We start from the raw sequence: 18727 nt of genomic DNA, 5'->3' as shown, positions 1-18727 counted from the left end.
CGTGCGTGTGTGCTTACCATTCAAAACATCTAAAACTCATAACATCTAAATTCAAAACATCGAGACCATAACATCTAAAACTCATGAACATTGAATCTGATAACATCAAAACTTTGCATCACAATATTGAACACTACAGATCACATGAAACCCATTAACATCGAATCTCATAACACAGAAACTTTGCATCACAATATTGAACACTACAGATCACATGAAAATAACATCCCCTCCACCTACACCACCAGCAAACTAAAACACTTTTTATTACGTTTCTGCGGGGGGGGGGGGTAAGCCTCCCTGCACACCCCACATAAATTAAATATACCAACTCAGACATCGTGCTACAAAGGGAAAGTTAATTTCCTAACCCCACTGTATCGTGATCAGCAATGTCTATATCACTTACCTGTATGGTCTAAAAACCACGTACAGAGTGGCAAAATAAATACTACATAAAATAGTATAAATTCCTACACTACATAAATAAAAACTATACAAATAAAAACTACATCTCGCACTGATTCAAGAACAGATTAAACTATGGCATTTACACATTTCATGATACACTCTTCCATATTATACATTTTCGAGGTTATGAGATTCGACGTTATGAGTTTTAGATGTTCTGGTCTTGGTGTTTTGAATATAAATATTATGAGTTTTAGATGTTTTGAAGTGTAACTATATATATATATATATATATATATATATATATATATATATATATATATATATATATATATATATATATATATATATATATACACACATATATACATATATACATACACACACACAATGAAAATCAAATGTTTTTATTTCAAACAGTATGTTTTAACACAGAAAATTTGTGCCCAAAAAGAACAAAATGCTTTTGAGTAAGAAATGATAAAGCCAAAAAGAAAAACTGTAACAACTAGCCAGTGAATTTTAAATTACTTTTACTTTAAGACTACTACTGTTTTACATTTAGAAAAACAAATCTGTTTTTTTATGAGAAAGGACCAAATGCAATGATTGCATAATGCTATTAAACTGGGAAGTCTTTAGTTAAAAATTTAAGTGAAGCACATCAGTGTCTGGGTGTGTTAAGTTGCTACCGCCTACTGGCAATTATTCTAACTTGCCTAAACACAGACGTGAAACAACTGTGGAGTGCAAATCATCATAACATCTAGTGTGCTTGTAACTAGACTCATAACTTATTTTATGTTTAAGACAAGGATGCAAAGAAATTCGCTCTAAAGGTGAATCTTGGCATCCACGTTGAGAACATACATTAAAGGAGTTATGATCAGAGATGTGATCATAGTTCATTGTAGATGATGAAACTATTTACTCCATACACCACCAGTTACAGGTTAAAAAAGTGTAGAAAGCGTAAAGCATTCAGTGCTGTCAAGCAGGCAGCTGGTAGAAATGAAGTGCCACTTTGCAGGAGTAACTACTGTAAAAGCTGTTGGGCACTCAATTCTGCCACTCCTTCAATTTTCCAGTATGGCAGATTTTACAGTCAAACAGCTGTTTTACCTTCTCCCTCCATTCTTTGCTGGCCAGCACTGTTTTAGTCCCTAGGGCAGGACCCACTCTTAACAGTGCTTAGAGATGCTTAAGTTTTTATTAAGTACCCCTAAAGCGCTGTTAAGACGAGGTCTTGTGCTACAGACTTGCTTAATGAATATTATTTCTTCCAGATTTCAGAGTGTAATCATGGTACTCCATGCACTACAATAATACCGAGAGAACAGCTGTATCTACTGCTTTCGCCACTGTGGAACAAATTAAAGAATGCAGACCTAAAGAAAAAAAACAGATTAAATTTTCAGGTAACAAATTAAGAAAATTACTTGATACTATACTTTTATTTAAAAATGTTCAAAAAGATTTGATTATGATTTTTAAAATAAAGCTGAAGTGACTAGAAAGGAAACAGTTATGTACACACACAGCAAATAGACAATTATTAAAAAGTAAGTACTTTCTGTATGCAAATATTGTCAACCTTACTGCAGTAAGCAGTTTCAGTGAGCCCGACTATCCAGAGACCACTACTTTCCGTTAATGAGACCATCAACACAAAGTGGTTAATAACAGACAATGTCTATGTAAATCAAAAACTTGCATTGAAATGTTGCATTGCTGAAAAAAAAGTGCAGAATTACTTTAAAGAGAATGCATCACTCCTAAGGTTAACAGACTTATAAATTTTGAGAAAGCCAGTTAATATAATTGTTCATCGTCCTTATGCCAACAGAAAAATAAGTAGGCCATGTACCAAATATCATGCAGCCGTGAAAGCCATCTTCATAATGATCATGTGTCACCTCAATGCCAGCTTCCTCTAAACGTTTTGCATACATTATTCCATCATCACGTAAAACATCATGTTCGCATGTCAGGATGTAGGTTTTTGGCAGTAACTGTAGCACTTCATTGTCTGCTATTAATGGTGCAGCACGGACATCAAGCAGTGCTGGAACTTCCTGGATCACTCTTGGATCTCCCAAAGTCTGGATAACTGGCTTGTAACCCTTCTTGAAAGATGGAGGGAGAAGGGATGTCCAGTTGAGGATGGCCCGTACAGCAGCAGCTTCGTGCAAGTCAAAAGATGTGTGATTGTTAACAAGTAATGGCTTGACAAAACTTGTGTCACCTTTTAAGTACTCTAACCAAAATCGAGCCATGACTGAGCGATACAAGATAGGGATGTCCATGTTCTGCTGGTATGAAGGAGTGTTAAAGTCTAGGGCTTGTAGTGCTGGGTAAATCAAAGCTTGGAGTTTAAGTCTGGTTGTTACGCTCCTGTCTTGAGCAAGCTGTTGAAAAATAAAACAAAAATAATGCTATTTAATTAAAAACAGAATATATACAGAAACAAAAAATGAAGACTGTTTAATACATTCAACCATCATGATTTATACTACAGTTAGCATACGCCACTTATGAAGTACTGGGGAAATTTCTACTTGAGAGGCTGTGATTTAACTATATCTAAACATTAACTCAGCAGAACACAGCAAGCTCAACAGTTGTCAGTATCCTTATCAGGAAATCCCTGCAAAATCACCCCTGTGCTTTAACACAAATCTTATGTAAGCTCAGAGGAACATTTACATACTCTACTCTGTCATACATGTGCAAAGAACAGACATGAAAAGACAGCAGATTCACTAAAGCATTACATTACATCACCGACACTGACAGAGTACTGCATTTGGAGAAATGTGCAATGTATTTTACATTGTCAGTTCCAATGTATGCATTTAACATTCTGACATGCAAGTTAAATTATCAAGCAAACGAGGAGCAAAATTACATATGAGGCATCATACAAGTTTATCTGCATATGATGCGTTTGTTGCCTTGTATGCTTTGCAAAGGTGGACCCCATTCCCAACCTCTGTTGCTTGCCCACTTCCCAATTTCTTCTGACCGCTCAAAGAAGTGCTACTGCTTCTCAGTGACATCACTTCACAAAAAGAAAGCATTTCATCACCATCTAGCTCTCCTTAATTCTCAATCATGGCAAACTGGTCTCCAGTTTCCGGTCGTTTTTTTTTTTTTTTTTTTTATAACCTGCACTGCCACATGACTCCTCTCATTACAGAGTGTATGTTAATAACATCTCCCCATTATTCTAGTGGCATAAAAAAGTACCCTGCATCTGACCATACACACCAGGAATTTTGACCCTTTAACTTCAGACTATGCTAGGCTTCCACCACCCTTTGAATGAATGAATAAATAAACAAAAAACCTCCTTTGACCTTACCAGAGATGTGCAACCCTGTGTCATCAAAAAGTGCCTTCATATTATCAGTATTTTTTCTTTTAATAGATGCACTAGCTAGATGGACAAATTCCCCTGAGGTACTTATTTAACATTTGTTAACCGGGAAAGTCTGACTTGGAACAAAGCCAATTTTCAACGGAGGCCTGGGGAGAAACGCTCCAGATGCAAGTCTTTCTAACATGGGAGGAAACCGGAGGAAACCCACATGAACGCAGGGAGGACATGCAGACTCCACACAGAAGGCACCCCAGCCGAGAATCAAACACGAGAACCTCTTGTTGTGAGGCGACAATGCTACCGTTGCACCATCCTTAAATGTTTCTACAGTATCCCCTTCTCTGCCTTCATTCGTCAAGACTACAAAGTTCTTCTAATTTATGTACATGGGTTCAGGGATGGGGGGGGGTGAAGAACATGCGCCATTTGTGTTGTGCCTCTTTTGAGCTTCCCCTATCATCCTGCCTCTGTATTTGCAAATAAGATGTCTGTAGAACTGCACACAATACTCAAGATGGGTTTTTTTGTTAACTGCTTTCAAATGCAATGTGTTTTTTTTTTTCTTATAGGGGATGTCTCTTTTTCCGCATTCTAGTATTCCACTGCTTTTTTTTTCTTTTGTTGCTTTATCACACTACTTGCTTATTTTTAGATTACTTGACATAACCTCCCAAATTCCTGTTTACCGCTTCAGTCTTAACTTCTCCAGTTTTGTAGTCCTTTGCTAGCTTAGTGATACTCAAATGCATAGAACTGCACTGTTTAGCACACTGTATTTTAAGCTGCCTTGTTTAAATCATTGTTTTTGTCTTAAGCCACCCTTTAATCTTTTTTTTAATAACTCTTAATTTTTATTGAACCTTTAATTAAACAAGCATCACTCAAGCCATATTACAACAGAACTGTAAGAGCAAAAAGAAAGAAAAAAATACTTAAGATTCATTAAGTACAAACATTTGTAAATATTTAATACAAGTTCACACAGTAAGCACCCTCCACATTTGTCAGCAAGGGTTACAATGTTTCAGGAGTATTATACCTATTATTGCAGATTCATTTAATGTTTTAGTAGATAGGTACTAAATTTGCCTCAATTTGCCCTAAGGCAAGTTATCCTAAGTTTTCATAATTTAGCAATCAATTTTACCATTTGTTCATCAGCCTAGTCCCTGTACTTTTTATTCTTGCCACTTCTGATTCCTTAACAGGACTCATTATTAATAATAACCACATAATTTATTATTGGATTATCTATTCCCTTCCATCTTCTATTAATGGCTTTTTTAAACAGCAGCAACAATAAACTTAGCAGCTCAAGTTTCCTTGCATGTTTCAACTAATCTGCATTCAGCCCCATAAGGAATAAAGCTAGGGAAATGGGGGGAGGGGGGTCTGAAAAGACTGCAGTACACATTGACTGGAGTTCTATTTTATGTCTGTAAGGAAAGGTAATTCCAAAAATATGAAGCCAGTCCCCCAGTACACGTGTGTGGTATCTCTAGCAACTAGGAATTACAGCCAGAAGCATTCAAATTAATGGAGTACATTGCCAACTGAAAAATCTGAATTGATGCAATTTCTTGGCATATTCAGGGACTTTAGACACTGCCATAGCTGAAGACAGATTTGTGCTACAGATTCTTTTTCCCCACATTTATTTTATTTACAGTTTGTTAACTGGGTAGGTCAGCTGGCCCACAGATACTTTTCAGTCCTGACCCTGGTACAGTAGTACAATTGACAGTCATTACAGGACAATAATTATAGGCAGTACTGCTCTACACAGTTGTTGTTGTTTGTCTTTCTGCTTTTCCCAGTTAGGGGTCGCCACAGCGGAACTCCGGTCCACTAATGATTGGCAGTTTTTTTTTTTTTTTTGGTGTCGAGTTGCCAGCCTGACGCTCAAACTTCAATAAAGGCACGCCCATTCAACGTACGTCTTTCGAACGCCTACTCAACTGCAGGGAGGACATGCAGACTCCACACAGAAGGCACTCCCAACCCAAGCAGAGAATCGAATGGGAGAACCTCTTGCTGTGAGGTAACAACACTACCGCTGCATCACTGCACACAGTAAGATGAGAAATCGATGCTTAACATAGCAAGTTGCAATAAAATAACACATAATGGAAAAGTGAAACACCACAACGGAATAGTGCTTAACATTTGAAAGTAATATGCACAACAATGAACAATTAAGCAGTGGTATTTAAATTGTTACATGTAGTGAACAAGCTTTAAAGTAATTAGTAGAAAAAAGAGATTAGCAAAAACTATATGTTGGAAAGTAAAGTTATGCAAGTAAACTTAGCATAACAGTAGATGTTCATATGATAACTCTGCATTAACCTAAACTATATGGGTTATATTCTACATAGGATAGAACAGCTGGCCAGATTCCAAAACTGTAGGGCTCATTCCACACGCCCAACTGTTAGCTCAAGCTGATCTGACAAAGTGAAATCTGGGCACCAAGCCCTTCAGGGCTTTCATGCCAATCGAGAGAGGAAGGCTAAGCCTTGAGAGGATATGCTAAGAAATATTTTTTTTTCTTTTTCTGATATGGCTAAGAAATATGAAATCATATGTCTACATCCTGGCAAAAAATAGAAACAAAAATAAAGGGGATAGAGAAAGAGGCAGCGGCTACTGGAACAGTATTCATTCAAATGTCTACTGTTACTGTAAGTGTACTTGTGCAACTGTACTATACTTCACTAGCCTAAGCTATACTGATCAGTTAAGACAGCTTAAAAGAACTGGGAGGAGGATGGAGAATAGCCCTAGCAAAACCTGTCCTAGTCCTGGGAAAGGGAATCTAGTTTAAAGTATGAACACAGGACCAAGTTTTTGCTTCCAGAATACTTAAGAGTCCAACCATTTCCAGAAAGCCATAGATGAAGCAAAGGGCCTGGTAGAGTAAGCAATGACCCCGCATGGAAATGTTTTGTTGTAGTGGGAATAACAAAAAGTAACCACAGAAAACCATTTGAAATAGTCTGCTTTGGCACAGGTTGCTCTTTCTTCTTACCTTCACGAGAAATGAACTAATCAGAATTTCTGAAAGATTTATTTTGTTCTGTCACGATAGTAGTGCTGTTGTTTGTGGACATCCAACATAACATTTCTCCCTCGTTTTTAGGTTCTGGAAGCAGGGCAGGGAGATGGCTAGATTGGCTTAAAGTAAACTCAAATACCATCGTTAGGCATAAAGGAAGGCTACATTCTCACCTCTGTCAAAAATGAGATGAGGCTGACTCATCATAAGAGCTTGCAATTCACATACCCTTCTTGCAGAGGTCAGAGCAATAAGTAAGACTGTTTTTATATGTTAACTTCAAATCAGCAAGATGAGCTGTGGCTCAAATGCAGAAACTGTTGACTTCTTTAATACAAAATTGAGATCTCAAGGAGAAGTCACTGGGTCTCAGAGATCTCTTATGCAGAAATTACAGTTGTGTACACATCATAAATGTAGATGTTTGAGTGTATTCACTGTTGTAGTCATCACACTTGGATTATCTGCCTGCAGGTAGCCCTCAGGCGGCTCGAATACCAGAGTCTGGGATTTCTGCGTCTGATGATGTTGCCTCTTCCATGACGTCAGGGGTATAAAACATGCAGCAGATGCCATTACATCAGTTTTTCTTGCCCCAGATGTCAGGAGCCCCCCAAAATAGGAAGCAATTACATGGTGTGGAACACCTCCAGTAAAAAGTAAATACCATAACCATAAGATATGGCCAAAAAGAGGATGGGTAGAAAGTCTAGAAAAGTCAGGGGGCTGGAGGGAGGGTAACCAGGACTGCAACAGTGAATAAACTCGAACATCTACATTTATGGTAAGTGTACACAGGTGTACTATGTTCTTCGTGTTTCACTGTTACAGTCATCATACTTGGGTTGATTCCCAAAGCTGAGTAAGGGTGGAGGCAGTCAAGTATTAGGGCTGGCTAGCAGGCCTTGTAGGACTGCTGTGGCAAATCCAGCTCTGGATTTAGAAAAGAGAGGCAAGTGGTAATGCTTATGGAAGGTGTGTACAGAAAGTACAGTTTTGTACCTACCATAAATGTAGATGTTCGAAGATCCACATTGCTGCAGTCCTTACATATGGGTAGTCCGCTGTCCTCGGTCGGCCCGAATACCAAAGTATTAGGCTGACGTCGGTCAAGGCGCTTAAAACTGACATCAGGACGTCAGGGTACAAATGCGCATGACCGACGTCATATCCTCAGTCTTTTCTTGCCCCAGATGTCAGAAGGCCCTAAAAAGAAAGGCCAAAGCCAAAAAACAGCAACAAACAACCAACCACCCCTGCACTAATCATCTTTTCAATATTCACAATATTCACAACCCCAACCACACAACCAACTCTAACTACAGAGGGGAAGGAGGGAGGGTAAATTGGACTGCAGCAATGTGGATCTTCGAACATCTACATTTATGGTAGGTACAAAACTGTACTATGTTCTTCATCTCACATTGCTGCAGTCCTTACATATGGGTAGAATCCCAAAGCAGAGGTAAGGGAGGATGGCAAAACTATAAAGCATTAGGAGCTGCCAAAATGCCCTGTAAAATTGCAGTGGCAAAACCAGCCCTAGATTTAGAGTAAAGTGGAAGGTGGTAATGCTTAGAGAAAGTATGCACTGAACTCCAAGTAGCTGCCTCCAAAATATCTTTAGTAGCCACCCCCCTTAAAAAAGCTGTAGAAGTGGCAGTAGCCCTAGTGGAATGAGGCCTAATCCCAGCTGGAATCTCCTTACCATGATGGGAATAACAGAAAGCGATACAAAAACTAATCCACTTAGAAATAGTCTGCTTTGAAACAGGTGTGCCCTGAGAACCCAAAGCAAATGAAACAAACAACTGCTGAGACTGCCTGAACCCTTTAGTTCTGCTCAAATAATATCGCAACTGTCTGTGTATATCCAAAGTGTGCAAAATCTTCTCCCCTTTATTTTGGGGGTTTGCATAAAAAGTAGGCAAATGAATACTTTGGTTTAAAGCCACACTAGAAACTACTTTAGGCATAAAGGAAGGGTTAGTACGCAAAGATACCATGTCCTTGTGGAAAATTAGGAAAGGCTCAACCGCCATAAGGGCCTGTAATTCAGAAACCCTTCTCGCAGAGGTAATGGCCAACAAAAAAGCAGTCTTCCATGATAAATATTTCAACTCGGCAGACGCTGCAGGCTCAAAAGGTTGTAGAGTGAGTTTCTCCAACACAAAATTGAGATCCCAAGCAGGAGTAGGAGCTCTACGTGGGGGTCTTATATTCTTTGCCCCTCTAAGGAATTGCTTAAACAAAGGATGAGAAAATAATGGTGGGTCACAGTCATAGTGAGCAGAAATTGCTGCAGCATGAACCTTAATAGAAGAGAAGGACAAACCTTTGTCCAATAACTCAGTAAGGTATTGAAGAGCAACACTCAAATTAGGATTAGAGACATCAAAGTCCTTTGCTGTACTCCAAATTAAAAATCTCCTCCATTTATCAGCGTAAACTTTCCTTGTACTAGGCCTCCTGGCCTCCAAAATAACATTCAAAACTTGTTGCGGAAGTTGAGATCCTCCAGAGTTTAAAACAGAATATGCCAGGCTGTTAGATGTAGAGAGTGAAGTTTGACATTGAGTAGATGACTGTTCTCCTGAGACAGCAGGTGTGGAATCGAAAGCAAAGGCCATGGAGGCTCCCGTACCAGACTTCTCAGTAATGGGTACCAGTGCTGTCGAGGCCAATCCGAAGCTATTAAAATCATGGTTGGCTTGTCCTGTCTGACCTTCAGGAGTACCTTTGGGAGGAGAGGCAGTGGTGGAAAGGCATACACATGAAGACTGCTCCAATTGAATGAGAGAGCATCCACTTTCCAAGCTGCGGGATGAAACCTTTTTGTGCAAAACTTTGGCAGCTGGTAATTTAGAGGAGAAGCGAACAGATCTATGTCTGGAGTTCCTCATAACACTGTCAGTTTTTGAAATACATGAGGATCCAATTTCCACTCGTGGGGATCCATAATTTGTCTGCTCAACACATCTGCTAAGGAGTTCTGTGCTCCTGGCAGAAACCTTGCCTGAAGATTCAGCTGTAAACTGAGAGCAGTCTCCCACAAAATCATTGCTTGTCTGCATAGAGGATAAGAATGTGTCCCCCCTTGCTTGTTGATGTACCACATGACAGTTGTGTTGTCTGTTAGAATCAACACCTGCCCTGGAAGAAGCAAATCCTTGAAAGCTATCAATGCAAATTGGACTGCTAACATCTCCTTCAAGTTGATATGTAAATGTTGAAGTCTGGCAGGCCACGTGTCTTGTATCCACTTTCCATTCAGATGAGCTCCCCAAGCTTTGTCTGAGGCATCTGTCGTTAGAATCTGACTCGCCTCTGGTCGGGTCACAGAGAGTCCCTTGTTTAGGTGACATTCCTGAGCCCACCACAAAAATTCCTTTTGGATGCAAGGTATTATCTGAATGACAGTGTCCATATCTTGGCAGTGCTGCGTCCATACATTTTTGAGATACCATTGTAGCTTCCTCATATGCAGTTTGGCATTGGGAAGTACCAGAATACAAGATGCCATGAACCCCAAGGCTTGAAGGACTGTCCTTGCAGTCAGCCTGAACTGACGAGACAATTGGTGGAAGTAAAGAGAAAGATTCTTTTGTTTGTCTGGGGTCAAAAAGGCCATCTGGGATGCTGTATTCAGTCTCACACCCAGAAAGCACATGTCCTGAGAGGGTACTAGACTGGACTTTATTTCGTTCACAGAATACCCTAGGCATCTTAACACTGCCATCACATACTGTAAATGATGAAGAAGTTCATCCTTTCCTTGAGCCAGAATCAGGCAGTCGTCCAAATAAGGATAGATTTGTATTCCTCTTAGCCTGAAGAAAGCTACCACTGGAGCCAGAACCTTTGTGAACACTCTGGGCACAGTAGATAAGCCAAAGGGCAATGCAGAGAACTGATAATGAAAAGTCCCAGCCCGAAAACGCAGATACTTCCTGCAACAGGGCCTGATAGGAATATGAAGGTAAGCCTCCTTGAGATCCAGAGTCACCATCCAGTGATCTTTGCCCAGCAGAGGTAAAAGCTGTTGTAAGCGTCAACATTTTGAACTTGGGAATGTCCAGATATGTGTTGAGGATAGATAAATCCAAAATTGGTCTCCACGTGTTCCCTTTCTTTGGTACTAGAAACAGGCGAGAATAAAATCCTAGGCCCACTTCTGGCAGAGGGACTGGTTGTATAGCTCCTATTTGTAGTAGCAGAGAAATCTGTTTGTGAGCCTCTAGTCTTTGTTGAGGAGGAACGTCTGGCATGCCTTTGAAAGGAGGTAAAGTATGGAAATAAAACTTGTAACCTTGGTGTATGATATCCAATACCCATTTGTCTTGGGTAATTAAAATCCAATTTTCCTTGAAGAGTGCCAACCTTCCTCCCAAAGGTGCTGCCAGGCAAGAAGGATCTGGCAGCTGAAAAAGTAAGTCATTGGGCCTGTTTACGAAAGGACTGGCCCCTGCCCTCACTTGAAGACTGTGCAGGTGAACTCCATGTTCTAGGTCTGAAGGAACCCTGAGCTCTGCCCCTACCACGTCTAGATCTACCCCTAGACTGAGAATCAGAGGAAGGATACATCCACCCCTTAGCAGGCCAATTTCTACTAAACTTTGGAGGCTGAACTTGCAAAAAATCCTTAACAGTCTGCATAGACTTAGCCTTGTCTTCCAATTTCTTCAGGACTGATTCCACAGGTGGACCAAACAACACTTCAGACTGCAAAGGAGCATCCAAAATCCTTGTCTTAACATGGTCAGATAAATTATGATCCTTAAGCCAGGCGTGCCTGCGAAGAACTGAACCAGTGGCAGCCACCCTAGAAGAGGCCTGCACAGCATCAAAACCACACTGTAAAGAATGCTTACCCACCTGTTCAGAGACATGCACCAAATCTTGTAATTCTTTACAGTCAATGCCTTCTGCCAGAGCATCCACCTTAGATTTCAATTGCAAAAGGAGAAAATTTTGGTATTTCAACATATGAAACTGGCAATTCAACGCCCTCATAGCTAAGGTAGAAGATGTATAGACCTTCTTTCCCCATCTATCCAAAGCTCTGGCCTCTTTATCTAGAGGAACCGGATTCTTTACAACAGAGGCCTTGACCCCCTTAGGTCCTTGACTAACAGTTTCTGGGTCCGCCCTAGGACTCTTATAGAGATATTTATGAGCCTCAGGCACCCTGTAATACCTATCCGGTTTAACAGGCGCAGGAGGCAGAGAATCAGGATTAAGTGAAGCCTCTGAAAATACATCTTGCACAACATCCAGAACAGGGGGTATAGCTAAGGGCCTATGTTGAGGTAAAAACAAAAATTCCCTAAGCCTTTTCCTTGAATCAGAGAAGTCCTGACCTTCCCACTTAAAATGCTCCCTCATAGAATGAAGTGTCTCTGAAAAGAAAAATCCTCTGGAGGAGAAGCAGAAGGAGTGGAATCTTCTGCATCAGAATCAGAATAAGGAGAGTACTCCTGCAAGTCTTCAGCCGAAGACTCTGAAACATCCGAAGCCTGCTCAAAACTTTCCAACTCTGGCTCCACCCTAGGCCTCTTCTCAGGAGGGGGCAAAGAACCTCTAATCAGAGTAATCAAATCTTCTGCCATTTTAAGCATGTGCTTCTTAGGCACAGACCCTGCTGAACTAGGACTGACACCAACAGAAGCTAAACCTGGCCTGCCTCTGGAAGAAGCCTTGGAAACAGAAGGAGAGGGTCTAACCACCCTGGGAAGGGAGGGGAGTACAGAAACCTGAGAAGCCCCTTCAGCCTGACCTGCCTCTTGAGAGGCCACATCCTGCAAAATCAAAGTCTCCCCCTGAGACTCCAGAGAAGCCTCCATCGGAACCACCGGTTCCACTGAAGCCTCTAAAGAACTGGCGTCCGGAACAGACGACTCATCTTGCCTGGGTTTAACTGCTTTGTCTTTGCGCTTCTTCGTGGAAGCGGGCGGAGTATCCGACGGCATATTATAATTGCACCGCTTTCCGAAGACCAGCCTAGCACAATCTAACCTTCGCTTAATAGTGCGTTTATTAAACCTAGCACAAAAGTGACACCCGACTACGTCGTGCTCAGGCCCCAAACAAGGAATGCACAAAGAATGATAATCCCTATGCGGTATCTGTTTCCCACAAGAAATACAATTATTCACTTTTTCTGACATCCGGTAATACACTGAGGCAAGAAAAAACCAAAATATTCCCCAACGGGGTACTTAGCCAACTTGGATTCGGTCTGAAACTCCGAACTCGAAAAATTTCAGAACGCCGAACGGCACTTGCAACGCTGCTTCTGCATCGGACCATGCGGCAAAAAAGACTGAGGATATGACGTCGGTCATGCGCATTTGTACCCTGACGTCCTGATGTCAGTTTTAAGCGCCTTGACCGACGTCAGCCTAATACTTTGGTATTCGGGCCGACCGAGGACAGCGGACTACCCATATGTAAGGACTGCAGCAATGTGAGATGAAGAACATCTCCAGGTTGCAGCTTCTAGAATGTCCCTGGTAGGGATTCCCCTGAGAAATGCTAAAATACTGTAGAAGTTGAGGTAGCCCTAGTGGAATGAGTTCTGATCCCCTGTGGGGTAGGTTTCCCATGGTGTTTGCAGCAAAAATGGATGCAGTGTGCTATCCATTTGGATATAGTTTGCTTTGAAATGGCCTTGCCCTCTGCCCCTGTAGCAAAGCTGACTAGCAGCTGGTCAGATATTCTGAAAGGCTTAGTCCTGTCAAGGTAGAACCTGAGCTGTCTGTGCACATCCAAGGAGTGCAGGATCCTCTCCCCTTTATTCTGAGGATTAGGGAAAAAGGTTGGTAAATGGATTGGTTTAAAGCCACACTGGATACCACCTTGGGCATAAATGATGGGTTAGTCCTGAGGGAGAACCTTGTCAGCATTGAAAATAATGAAGGGTTCCACAGCCATTAGAGCGTGTGGCTCGGACACTGTTCTTGAAGTCATGGCTAGAAGTAAGGCTGTTTTCCAAGAGAGGAATTTTAACTCTGCTGTAGCAGCAGGTTCAAAAGGGGGAAGTGCGAGCTTCTCTAGTACAAAGAGAAGGTCACAGGCAGGGGTGGGAGCTCTCCTTGGGGGTCTTAAATTGTTAGCTCCTCTTAAGAGCTGTTTGATCAGAGGGTGAGAAAAGAGAGGTGGATCAGTATTGTAATGAGCTGAGATGGCCAAGGCATGAATCTTAATCGAAGAGAAGGGTAGGCCTTTGTGGAGCAGCTCTGCTAGGTAATCTAGGATTTGCGGTAAGGAGAGCACAGCCGTGTCCTTTCCTAGAGACAGGCTCCAAGAACAATATATTTTCCACTTTTCTGAATAGGATTTCCTAGTACTAGGCCTTCTGGCCTCAAGGATGACGTCCAGCACCTGTTTGCTGAGGGTTGCTGGCGGTGTGTTCAGGGAATAAGCCAGGCTGTAAGGTTCAGTGTTTGCAGCTGAGGATGCAAAATCTGTCCCTCCTGCTGGGACAGCAGGGAGGGTTGTCTGATGTAGGTGCCAGGGTGGCACTGCTGTCAGACTGCGTAGGAGGGGGTACCAGTGCTGGCATGGCCAGTCTGGTGCAATAAGGATTGTCGTTGGTCTGTCCTGCTTGATCTTGAGTAGTAATTTTAAGAGAAGGGGCAGAGCGGGAAAGGCATAAATTGAGAGGTTTTCCCATGTAAAGGATAGGGCATCCACTCACCATGCTTGGCTGTGGGGATTTCTGGTGCAAATTTTGCTCAATTGATGGTTTTAGGGGGAGACAGAGGTCCACCTCTGGTGTCCCCCACCTGTTGATTAGAAGTTTGAATGAGTTGGGTTCCAGCTTCCACTTGTGTGGGTCCAGTAGATTCCTGCTCAAGTCTGCTAGTGAATTTTGTTTACCTGGCAGGAATTGAGCTTGCAGGTGCACTTGGTTGCTCAAGGCCGTGTTCCACAGGGTCATGGCTAAATGCAGAGTGGGTAGGAATGAGTTCCCCCTGCTTGTTTATGTACCACATAACTGTGGTGTTATCTGTCTTTATCAAGAGTTGTCCTGGAAGCATAAGGTATTTGAAGGCTGTCAGACCATTCTGTACTGCTAACATTTCTTTTTGATTGATATGCAGGTGAATTTGTCCGGGCCTCCATTTGCCTTGAATGCATTTGCCTGCCATCTCAGCTCCCGTGCATAGTCTGATGCGTCTATTGTCAGGGTTTGGGCGGTGACGGGTTGAGTGAAAGGAAGTCCTTTGTTGTGTTTGCAAGCCTCTGCCCACCAAAGGAACTCTGCCCTTAGACAAGGAATGATAGGAATCAGTGTTTCCAAGTCCTGAGTTTGTTGACACCAGAGACTTTTCAAGTACCACTGAAGCTTCCTCATATGCAGTCTTGCATATGGAATTAGTAGAATGCATGAGGCCATGAACTCTAGGGCTTGCAGTATTTTTCTTGCAGATAGCTGGATTTTGGTGGGCATTAGTTTGAAGTAGTTTGTCAAATGAACCTGCTTTTCTGAAGTGAGAAAGGCCATCTGGGAAGTTGTGTTCAAGCTTAATCCCAGGAATACAATCTTTTAGCTGGGCACCAGATGTGATTTCTTTTCAATGATGGTATACCCCAGAGAAGTTAGAAGTCTCTTTACAAATGCCAGGTAATGAAGTAGCAATTCCTGACTGTCCGCCTGAATCGGGCAATTGTCCAAGTATGGGTAAATTTTAACATTTCTCTGCCTGCTGCATGCAATGGTTGGAGCCAGGCACTCTGTGAATACCCTGGGCACAGTAGATAAGCCAAAAGGAAGTGCAGAGAACTGATAGTGCATAGAGCCTGCCCTGAAACATAGATATTTCCTGCAAGATTCCCTTATGGGGATGTGCAGAGAAGCTTCTTTTACGTCTCGAGTGACTAGCCAGGAGTCCTTGGCTAGCATAGGAAGCAGCTGTTGGAGTGTAAGCATTTTGAATTTTGGGACCACCAGGAAGGTGTTGAGAATGGATAGATCCAGGACAGGACGCCATGAGCTCTCTTTTCTTGGCACCAGGAACAGTCTGGAGTAGAAACCCTGTCCCCTTTTCTCTATTGGAGCAGGTTGAATAGCCCTGAAACTGACAAGAGAAAGTACTTGCTTTTGAGCCTCCGCCCACTGGTTTGGAGGAAGGTCTGGCAACCCGCTTGGGGTTGGCAGTGAGTGGAAGTAGAATCTGTATCCCTGGGATACAATGTTTAGGACCCATCGGTCCTGGGCAATGGACATCCAGTTTTTTGCAATGTAGGGCAAGTTTTCCTCCTAGGGGTGCAAGTACTTGGGCCTGGCTGGGAAGGATGATAGACAAGTCAGTGTGAACTTTTTCCATAATGGGGTGGCTTACACTCCCTGTTTTTGAGGTGGAAGTACTCCATTGCTTAGATCTCTGCATACCCTGAGACTGTAGTCTTGGTGGTCTGTTGCCCCTGGGTTTGGACTGAGAAAGCCTGGGAGGAACTGGAAAGGACCAGTTTTTTGAAGGCTAATGCCTACTGAATCTAGGTGGCTGCAAACGTAAGAAATCTTATGCAGTTTGCACAGATTTAGCTTTTTCCTTCATCTTTTTAAGAACTACTACTGCTTTTGTGCCAAAGAAACGTTCCTGGTTTAATGGAGCATCTAGTAATTTTGCTTTGACATGGTCTGACGAGATTTGTTCCTTCAGCCAAGCATGCCTTCTCAGTATAGACCCAGTGACAGCAGCCCTGCAAGATGCTTCAAAGGCATCAAAACCACACTGCAAAGAATGTTTACTAACTTGATTTGCAGAATGCATCAACTCTTGTAAATCTTTATTTTCTGCACAAACTGGAAGCAACAACATTTTCTGTTTAATTAGTTCCATAATATGCTGCTGGTACTTCAGCATGTGAAACTGGCAATTTAAAGACCTTATGGCAAGAGTTGCAGAGGTATATACCTTCTTACCCCATCTGTCTAAAGCTCTAGAATCCCTGTCCAAAGGGGTAGGGTTTTTGGCTGTAGTAGCCTTAATATCTTTAGGTCCCTGGGAAATGGTCTCTGGATCAGCAGTGGGATTCTTAGAGAAATTTCTGCGAGTCAGGTACTCTGTGGTACCTGTCAGACTTTCTAGGAGCTGGTGGTAAAGTATCAGGAGTAAGACTGGATTCCATGAAGACAGCTACAATATCCAGTACAGGGGATATAGCTAGAGGCCTGTGCTGAGGCAAGTCTAAAAATTCTCTTGAGTCTTTTTGGACTGTGGGTAGTCCTGGCATTCCCAGCGGAAATGCTCTCTTAAGGTATGCAAGGTTTCACCAAAAGAAAAGTCCTCTGGAGGGGAGGCAGAGGGAATGGAATCCTCAGCATCTGAATCCTCGTAGGTAGATAAGGGAATGTCATGGTAATCAGAGGGATCAGAGTCATCGGACTCATGGTCTGTAGAATCAGAAGGAAAATCAATCCTTTGTCTTTTAGAGGGGAAGGCTGGCTTCCCTAGTTAAAGTTATAAGGTCATCGGCCATTCTAAGCATTTGTTTCTGTGGCATGGGAGCTTGAGCATGCGCTTTGGTCGCTTTTCTAGGCATAGAGTGAACTTTGGGCCTGGGAAACTCAGTAGTTTTAGTCAGAAATGAAGTAGACTGTTTAATACGAACATCAGACGTTCGGAATACACCCTCAGAAGCCGGTGCCTGTACAGCAGCTCCGGACCAATCCAAGGTAGAGACATCCACAGGTTCCATAGTTGAAGAAGTGGCGTACCGGACTCTGAATAGGTCTCAGCAGAGGTCTGCGAATCTGTAGAAGCGGGTATCAGGGGCTGCGAAAGCACCTCACTGAGTACCAGCGGACTGGTGGCTCGCTTAACGGAAGCGTTGTCGGCAGTTTTGGACCTATGCAGTCTCCGTCTTCATCCTTGCGTTTTATCAGAAGATCGGTGGTCGGATAGCTTATTGTAGCCATTTTGGAATACGAAGAATGACAGCGAAAGAATTTAGTGACCAAGACAGCCCAACGACAAATAGTTTGGGTGTTAAACAAGGCACAAAACCAACAGCGAGGAACGTCGCGGTCTGGACCTAAACAGGTAACTCAGTAAGAATGAAAATCTCTGAGGTATTTGCGGCATCGGTTAGAGCAAGAAAAAAGGATCCCCAATAGGGCATTTAGCTTTAGAAGACTTCAAGTTTGAAACTCAAACAATGACAATTTCAGGTAGCGGCCGACCGGCACTTAAAAACTGCTTCTGCTTCGGGCTCCCGCATGGCAAGAAAAGCTGATGTAATGGCATTGGCTGCATGTTTTATACCCCTGACTACCTGACGTCATGGAAGAGGCAACAGCATCCGAGACAGAAATCCCAAGACTCTGGTATTCGGACCGACTGAGGACTACCTGCAGGCAGATAACCGAAATATGATGACTGCAACAGTGAAACACGAATTAGAAGTTATGTACCTACCATAACGTTCCATGTTAGTCGTCTTCTCTCGCCTTCTTTCTTGCTGGATGGGTTCGGAGCCGATCCTCGGCTCCGACTCGGCACTTGCTAAGCTCGAGAGTCACTTTTACCAGCTCGAGGCAGCCCCATATCCCATGATGCAAGGCGGTATATACCCAGATCTCGTTTGGTACTTATAGGGAAAAAGACCTAGCACAAAAAAAAACTTTCCACTAAGGAAAGAAGAGCAATTAGCCTAAACAAAAGGGCTATAATGGGAACCCAGATAACTAACCGGCGCCCAAAGAAGCAATCTTCCTGACAAGGGAGATCAAAGTCTGTCCAGGCAAGGGGGCAGGAGGGAGGGTCGCAAGAAAGAAGGCGAGAGAAGACAACTAACATGGAACGTTATGGGAGGTACATAACTTCTAAATGTTAAGTTGTCAATCTCGCCTTCATTCTTGCTGGATG

General features: G+C 42.5%; 1 protein-coding gene across 3 annotated transcripts in view; it reads right to left on the bottom strand.

Annotated features, from left to right (window-relative positions):
* Positions 1–802: 802 nt before the first annotated feature.
* NCEH1 (neutral cholesterol ester hydrolase 1) overlaps positions 803–18727 on the bottom strand; it is a 726876-nt gene continuing 708951 nt past the window's right edge. For all 3 annotated transcript variants that reach the window (XM_044070229.1, XM_044070231.1, XM_044070230.1), the window contains exon 5: positions 803–2819. In XM_044070229.1, coding sequence (XP_043926164.1) covers positions 2202–2819 — 618 coding nt within the window. In that variant the 3' untranslated portion in view covers positions 803–2201. The remainder of the gene's footprint in view (positions 2820–18727) is intronic.

This window comes from Protopterus annectens, chromosome 4.part1 (genome assembly GCF_019279795.1).
Source record: "Protopterus annectens isolate FY-2018-M chromosome 4.part1, PAN1.0, whole genome shotgun sequence".
Taxonomy (NCBI): Eukaryota; Metazoa; Chordata; order Ceratodontiformes; family Protopteridae; genus Protopterus; species Protopterus annectens.
The sequence above is the reverse complement of the archived record's forward strand: the minus strand, read 5'-3'. Positions and strand labels throughout refer to the sequence as shown.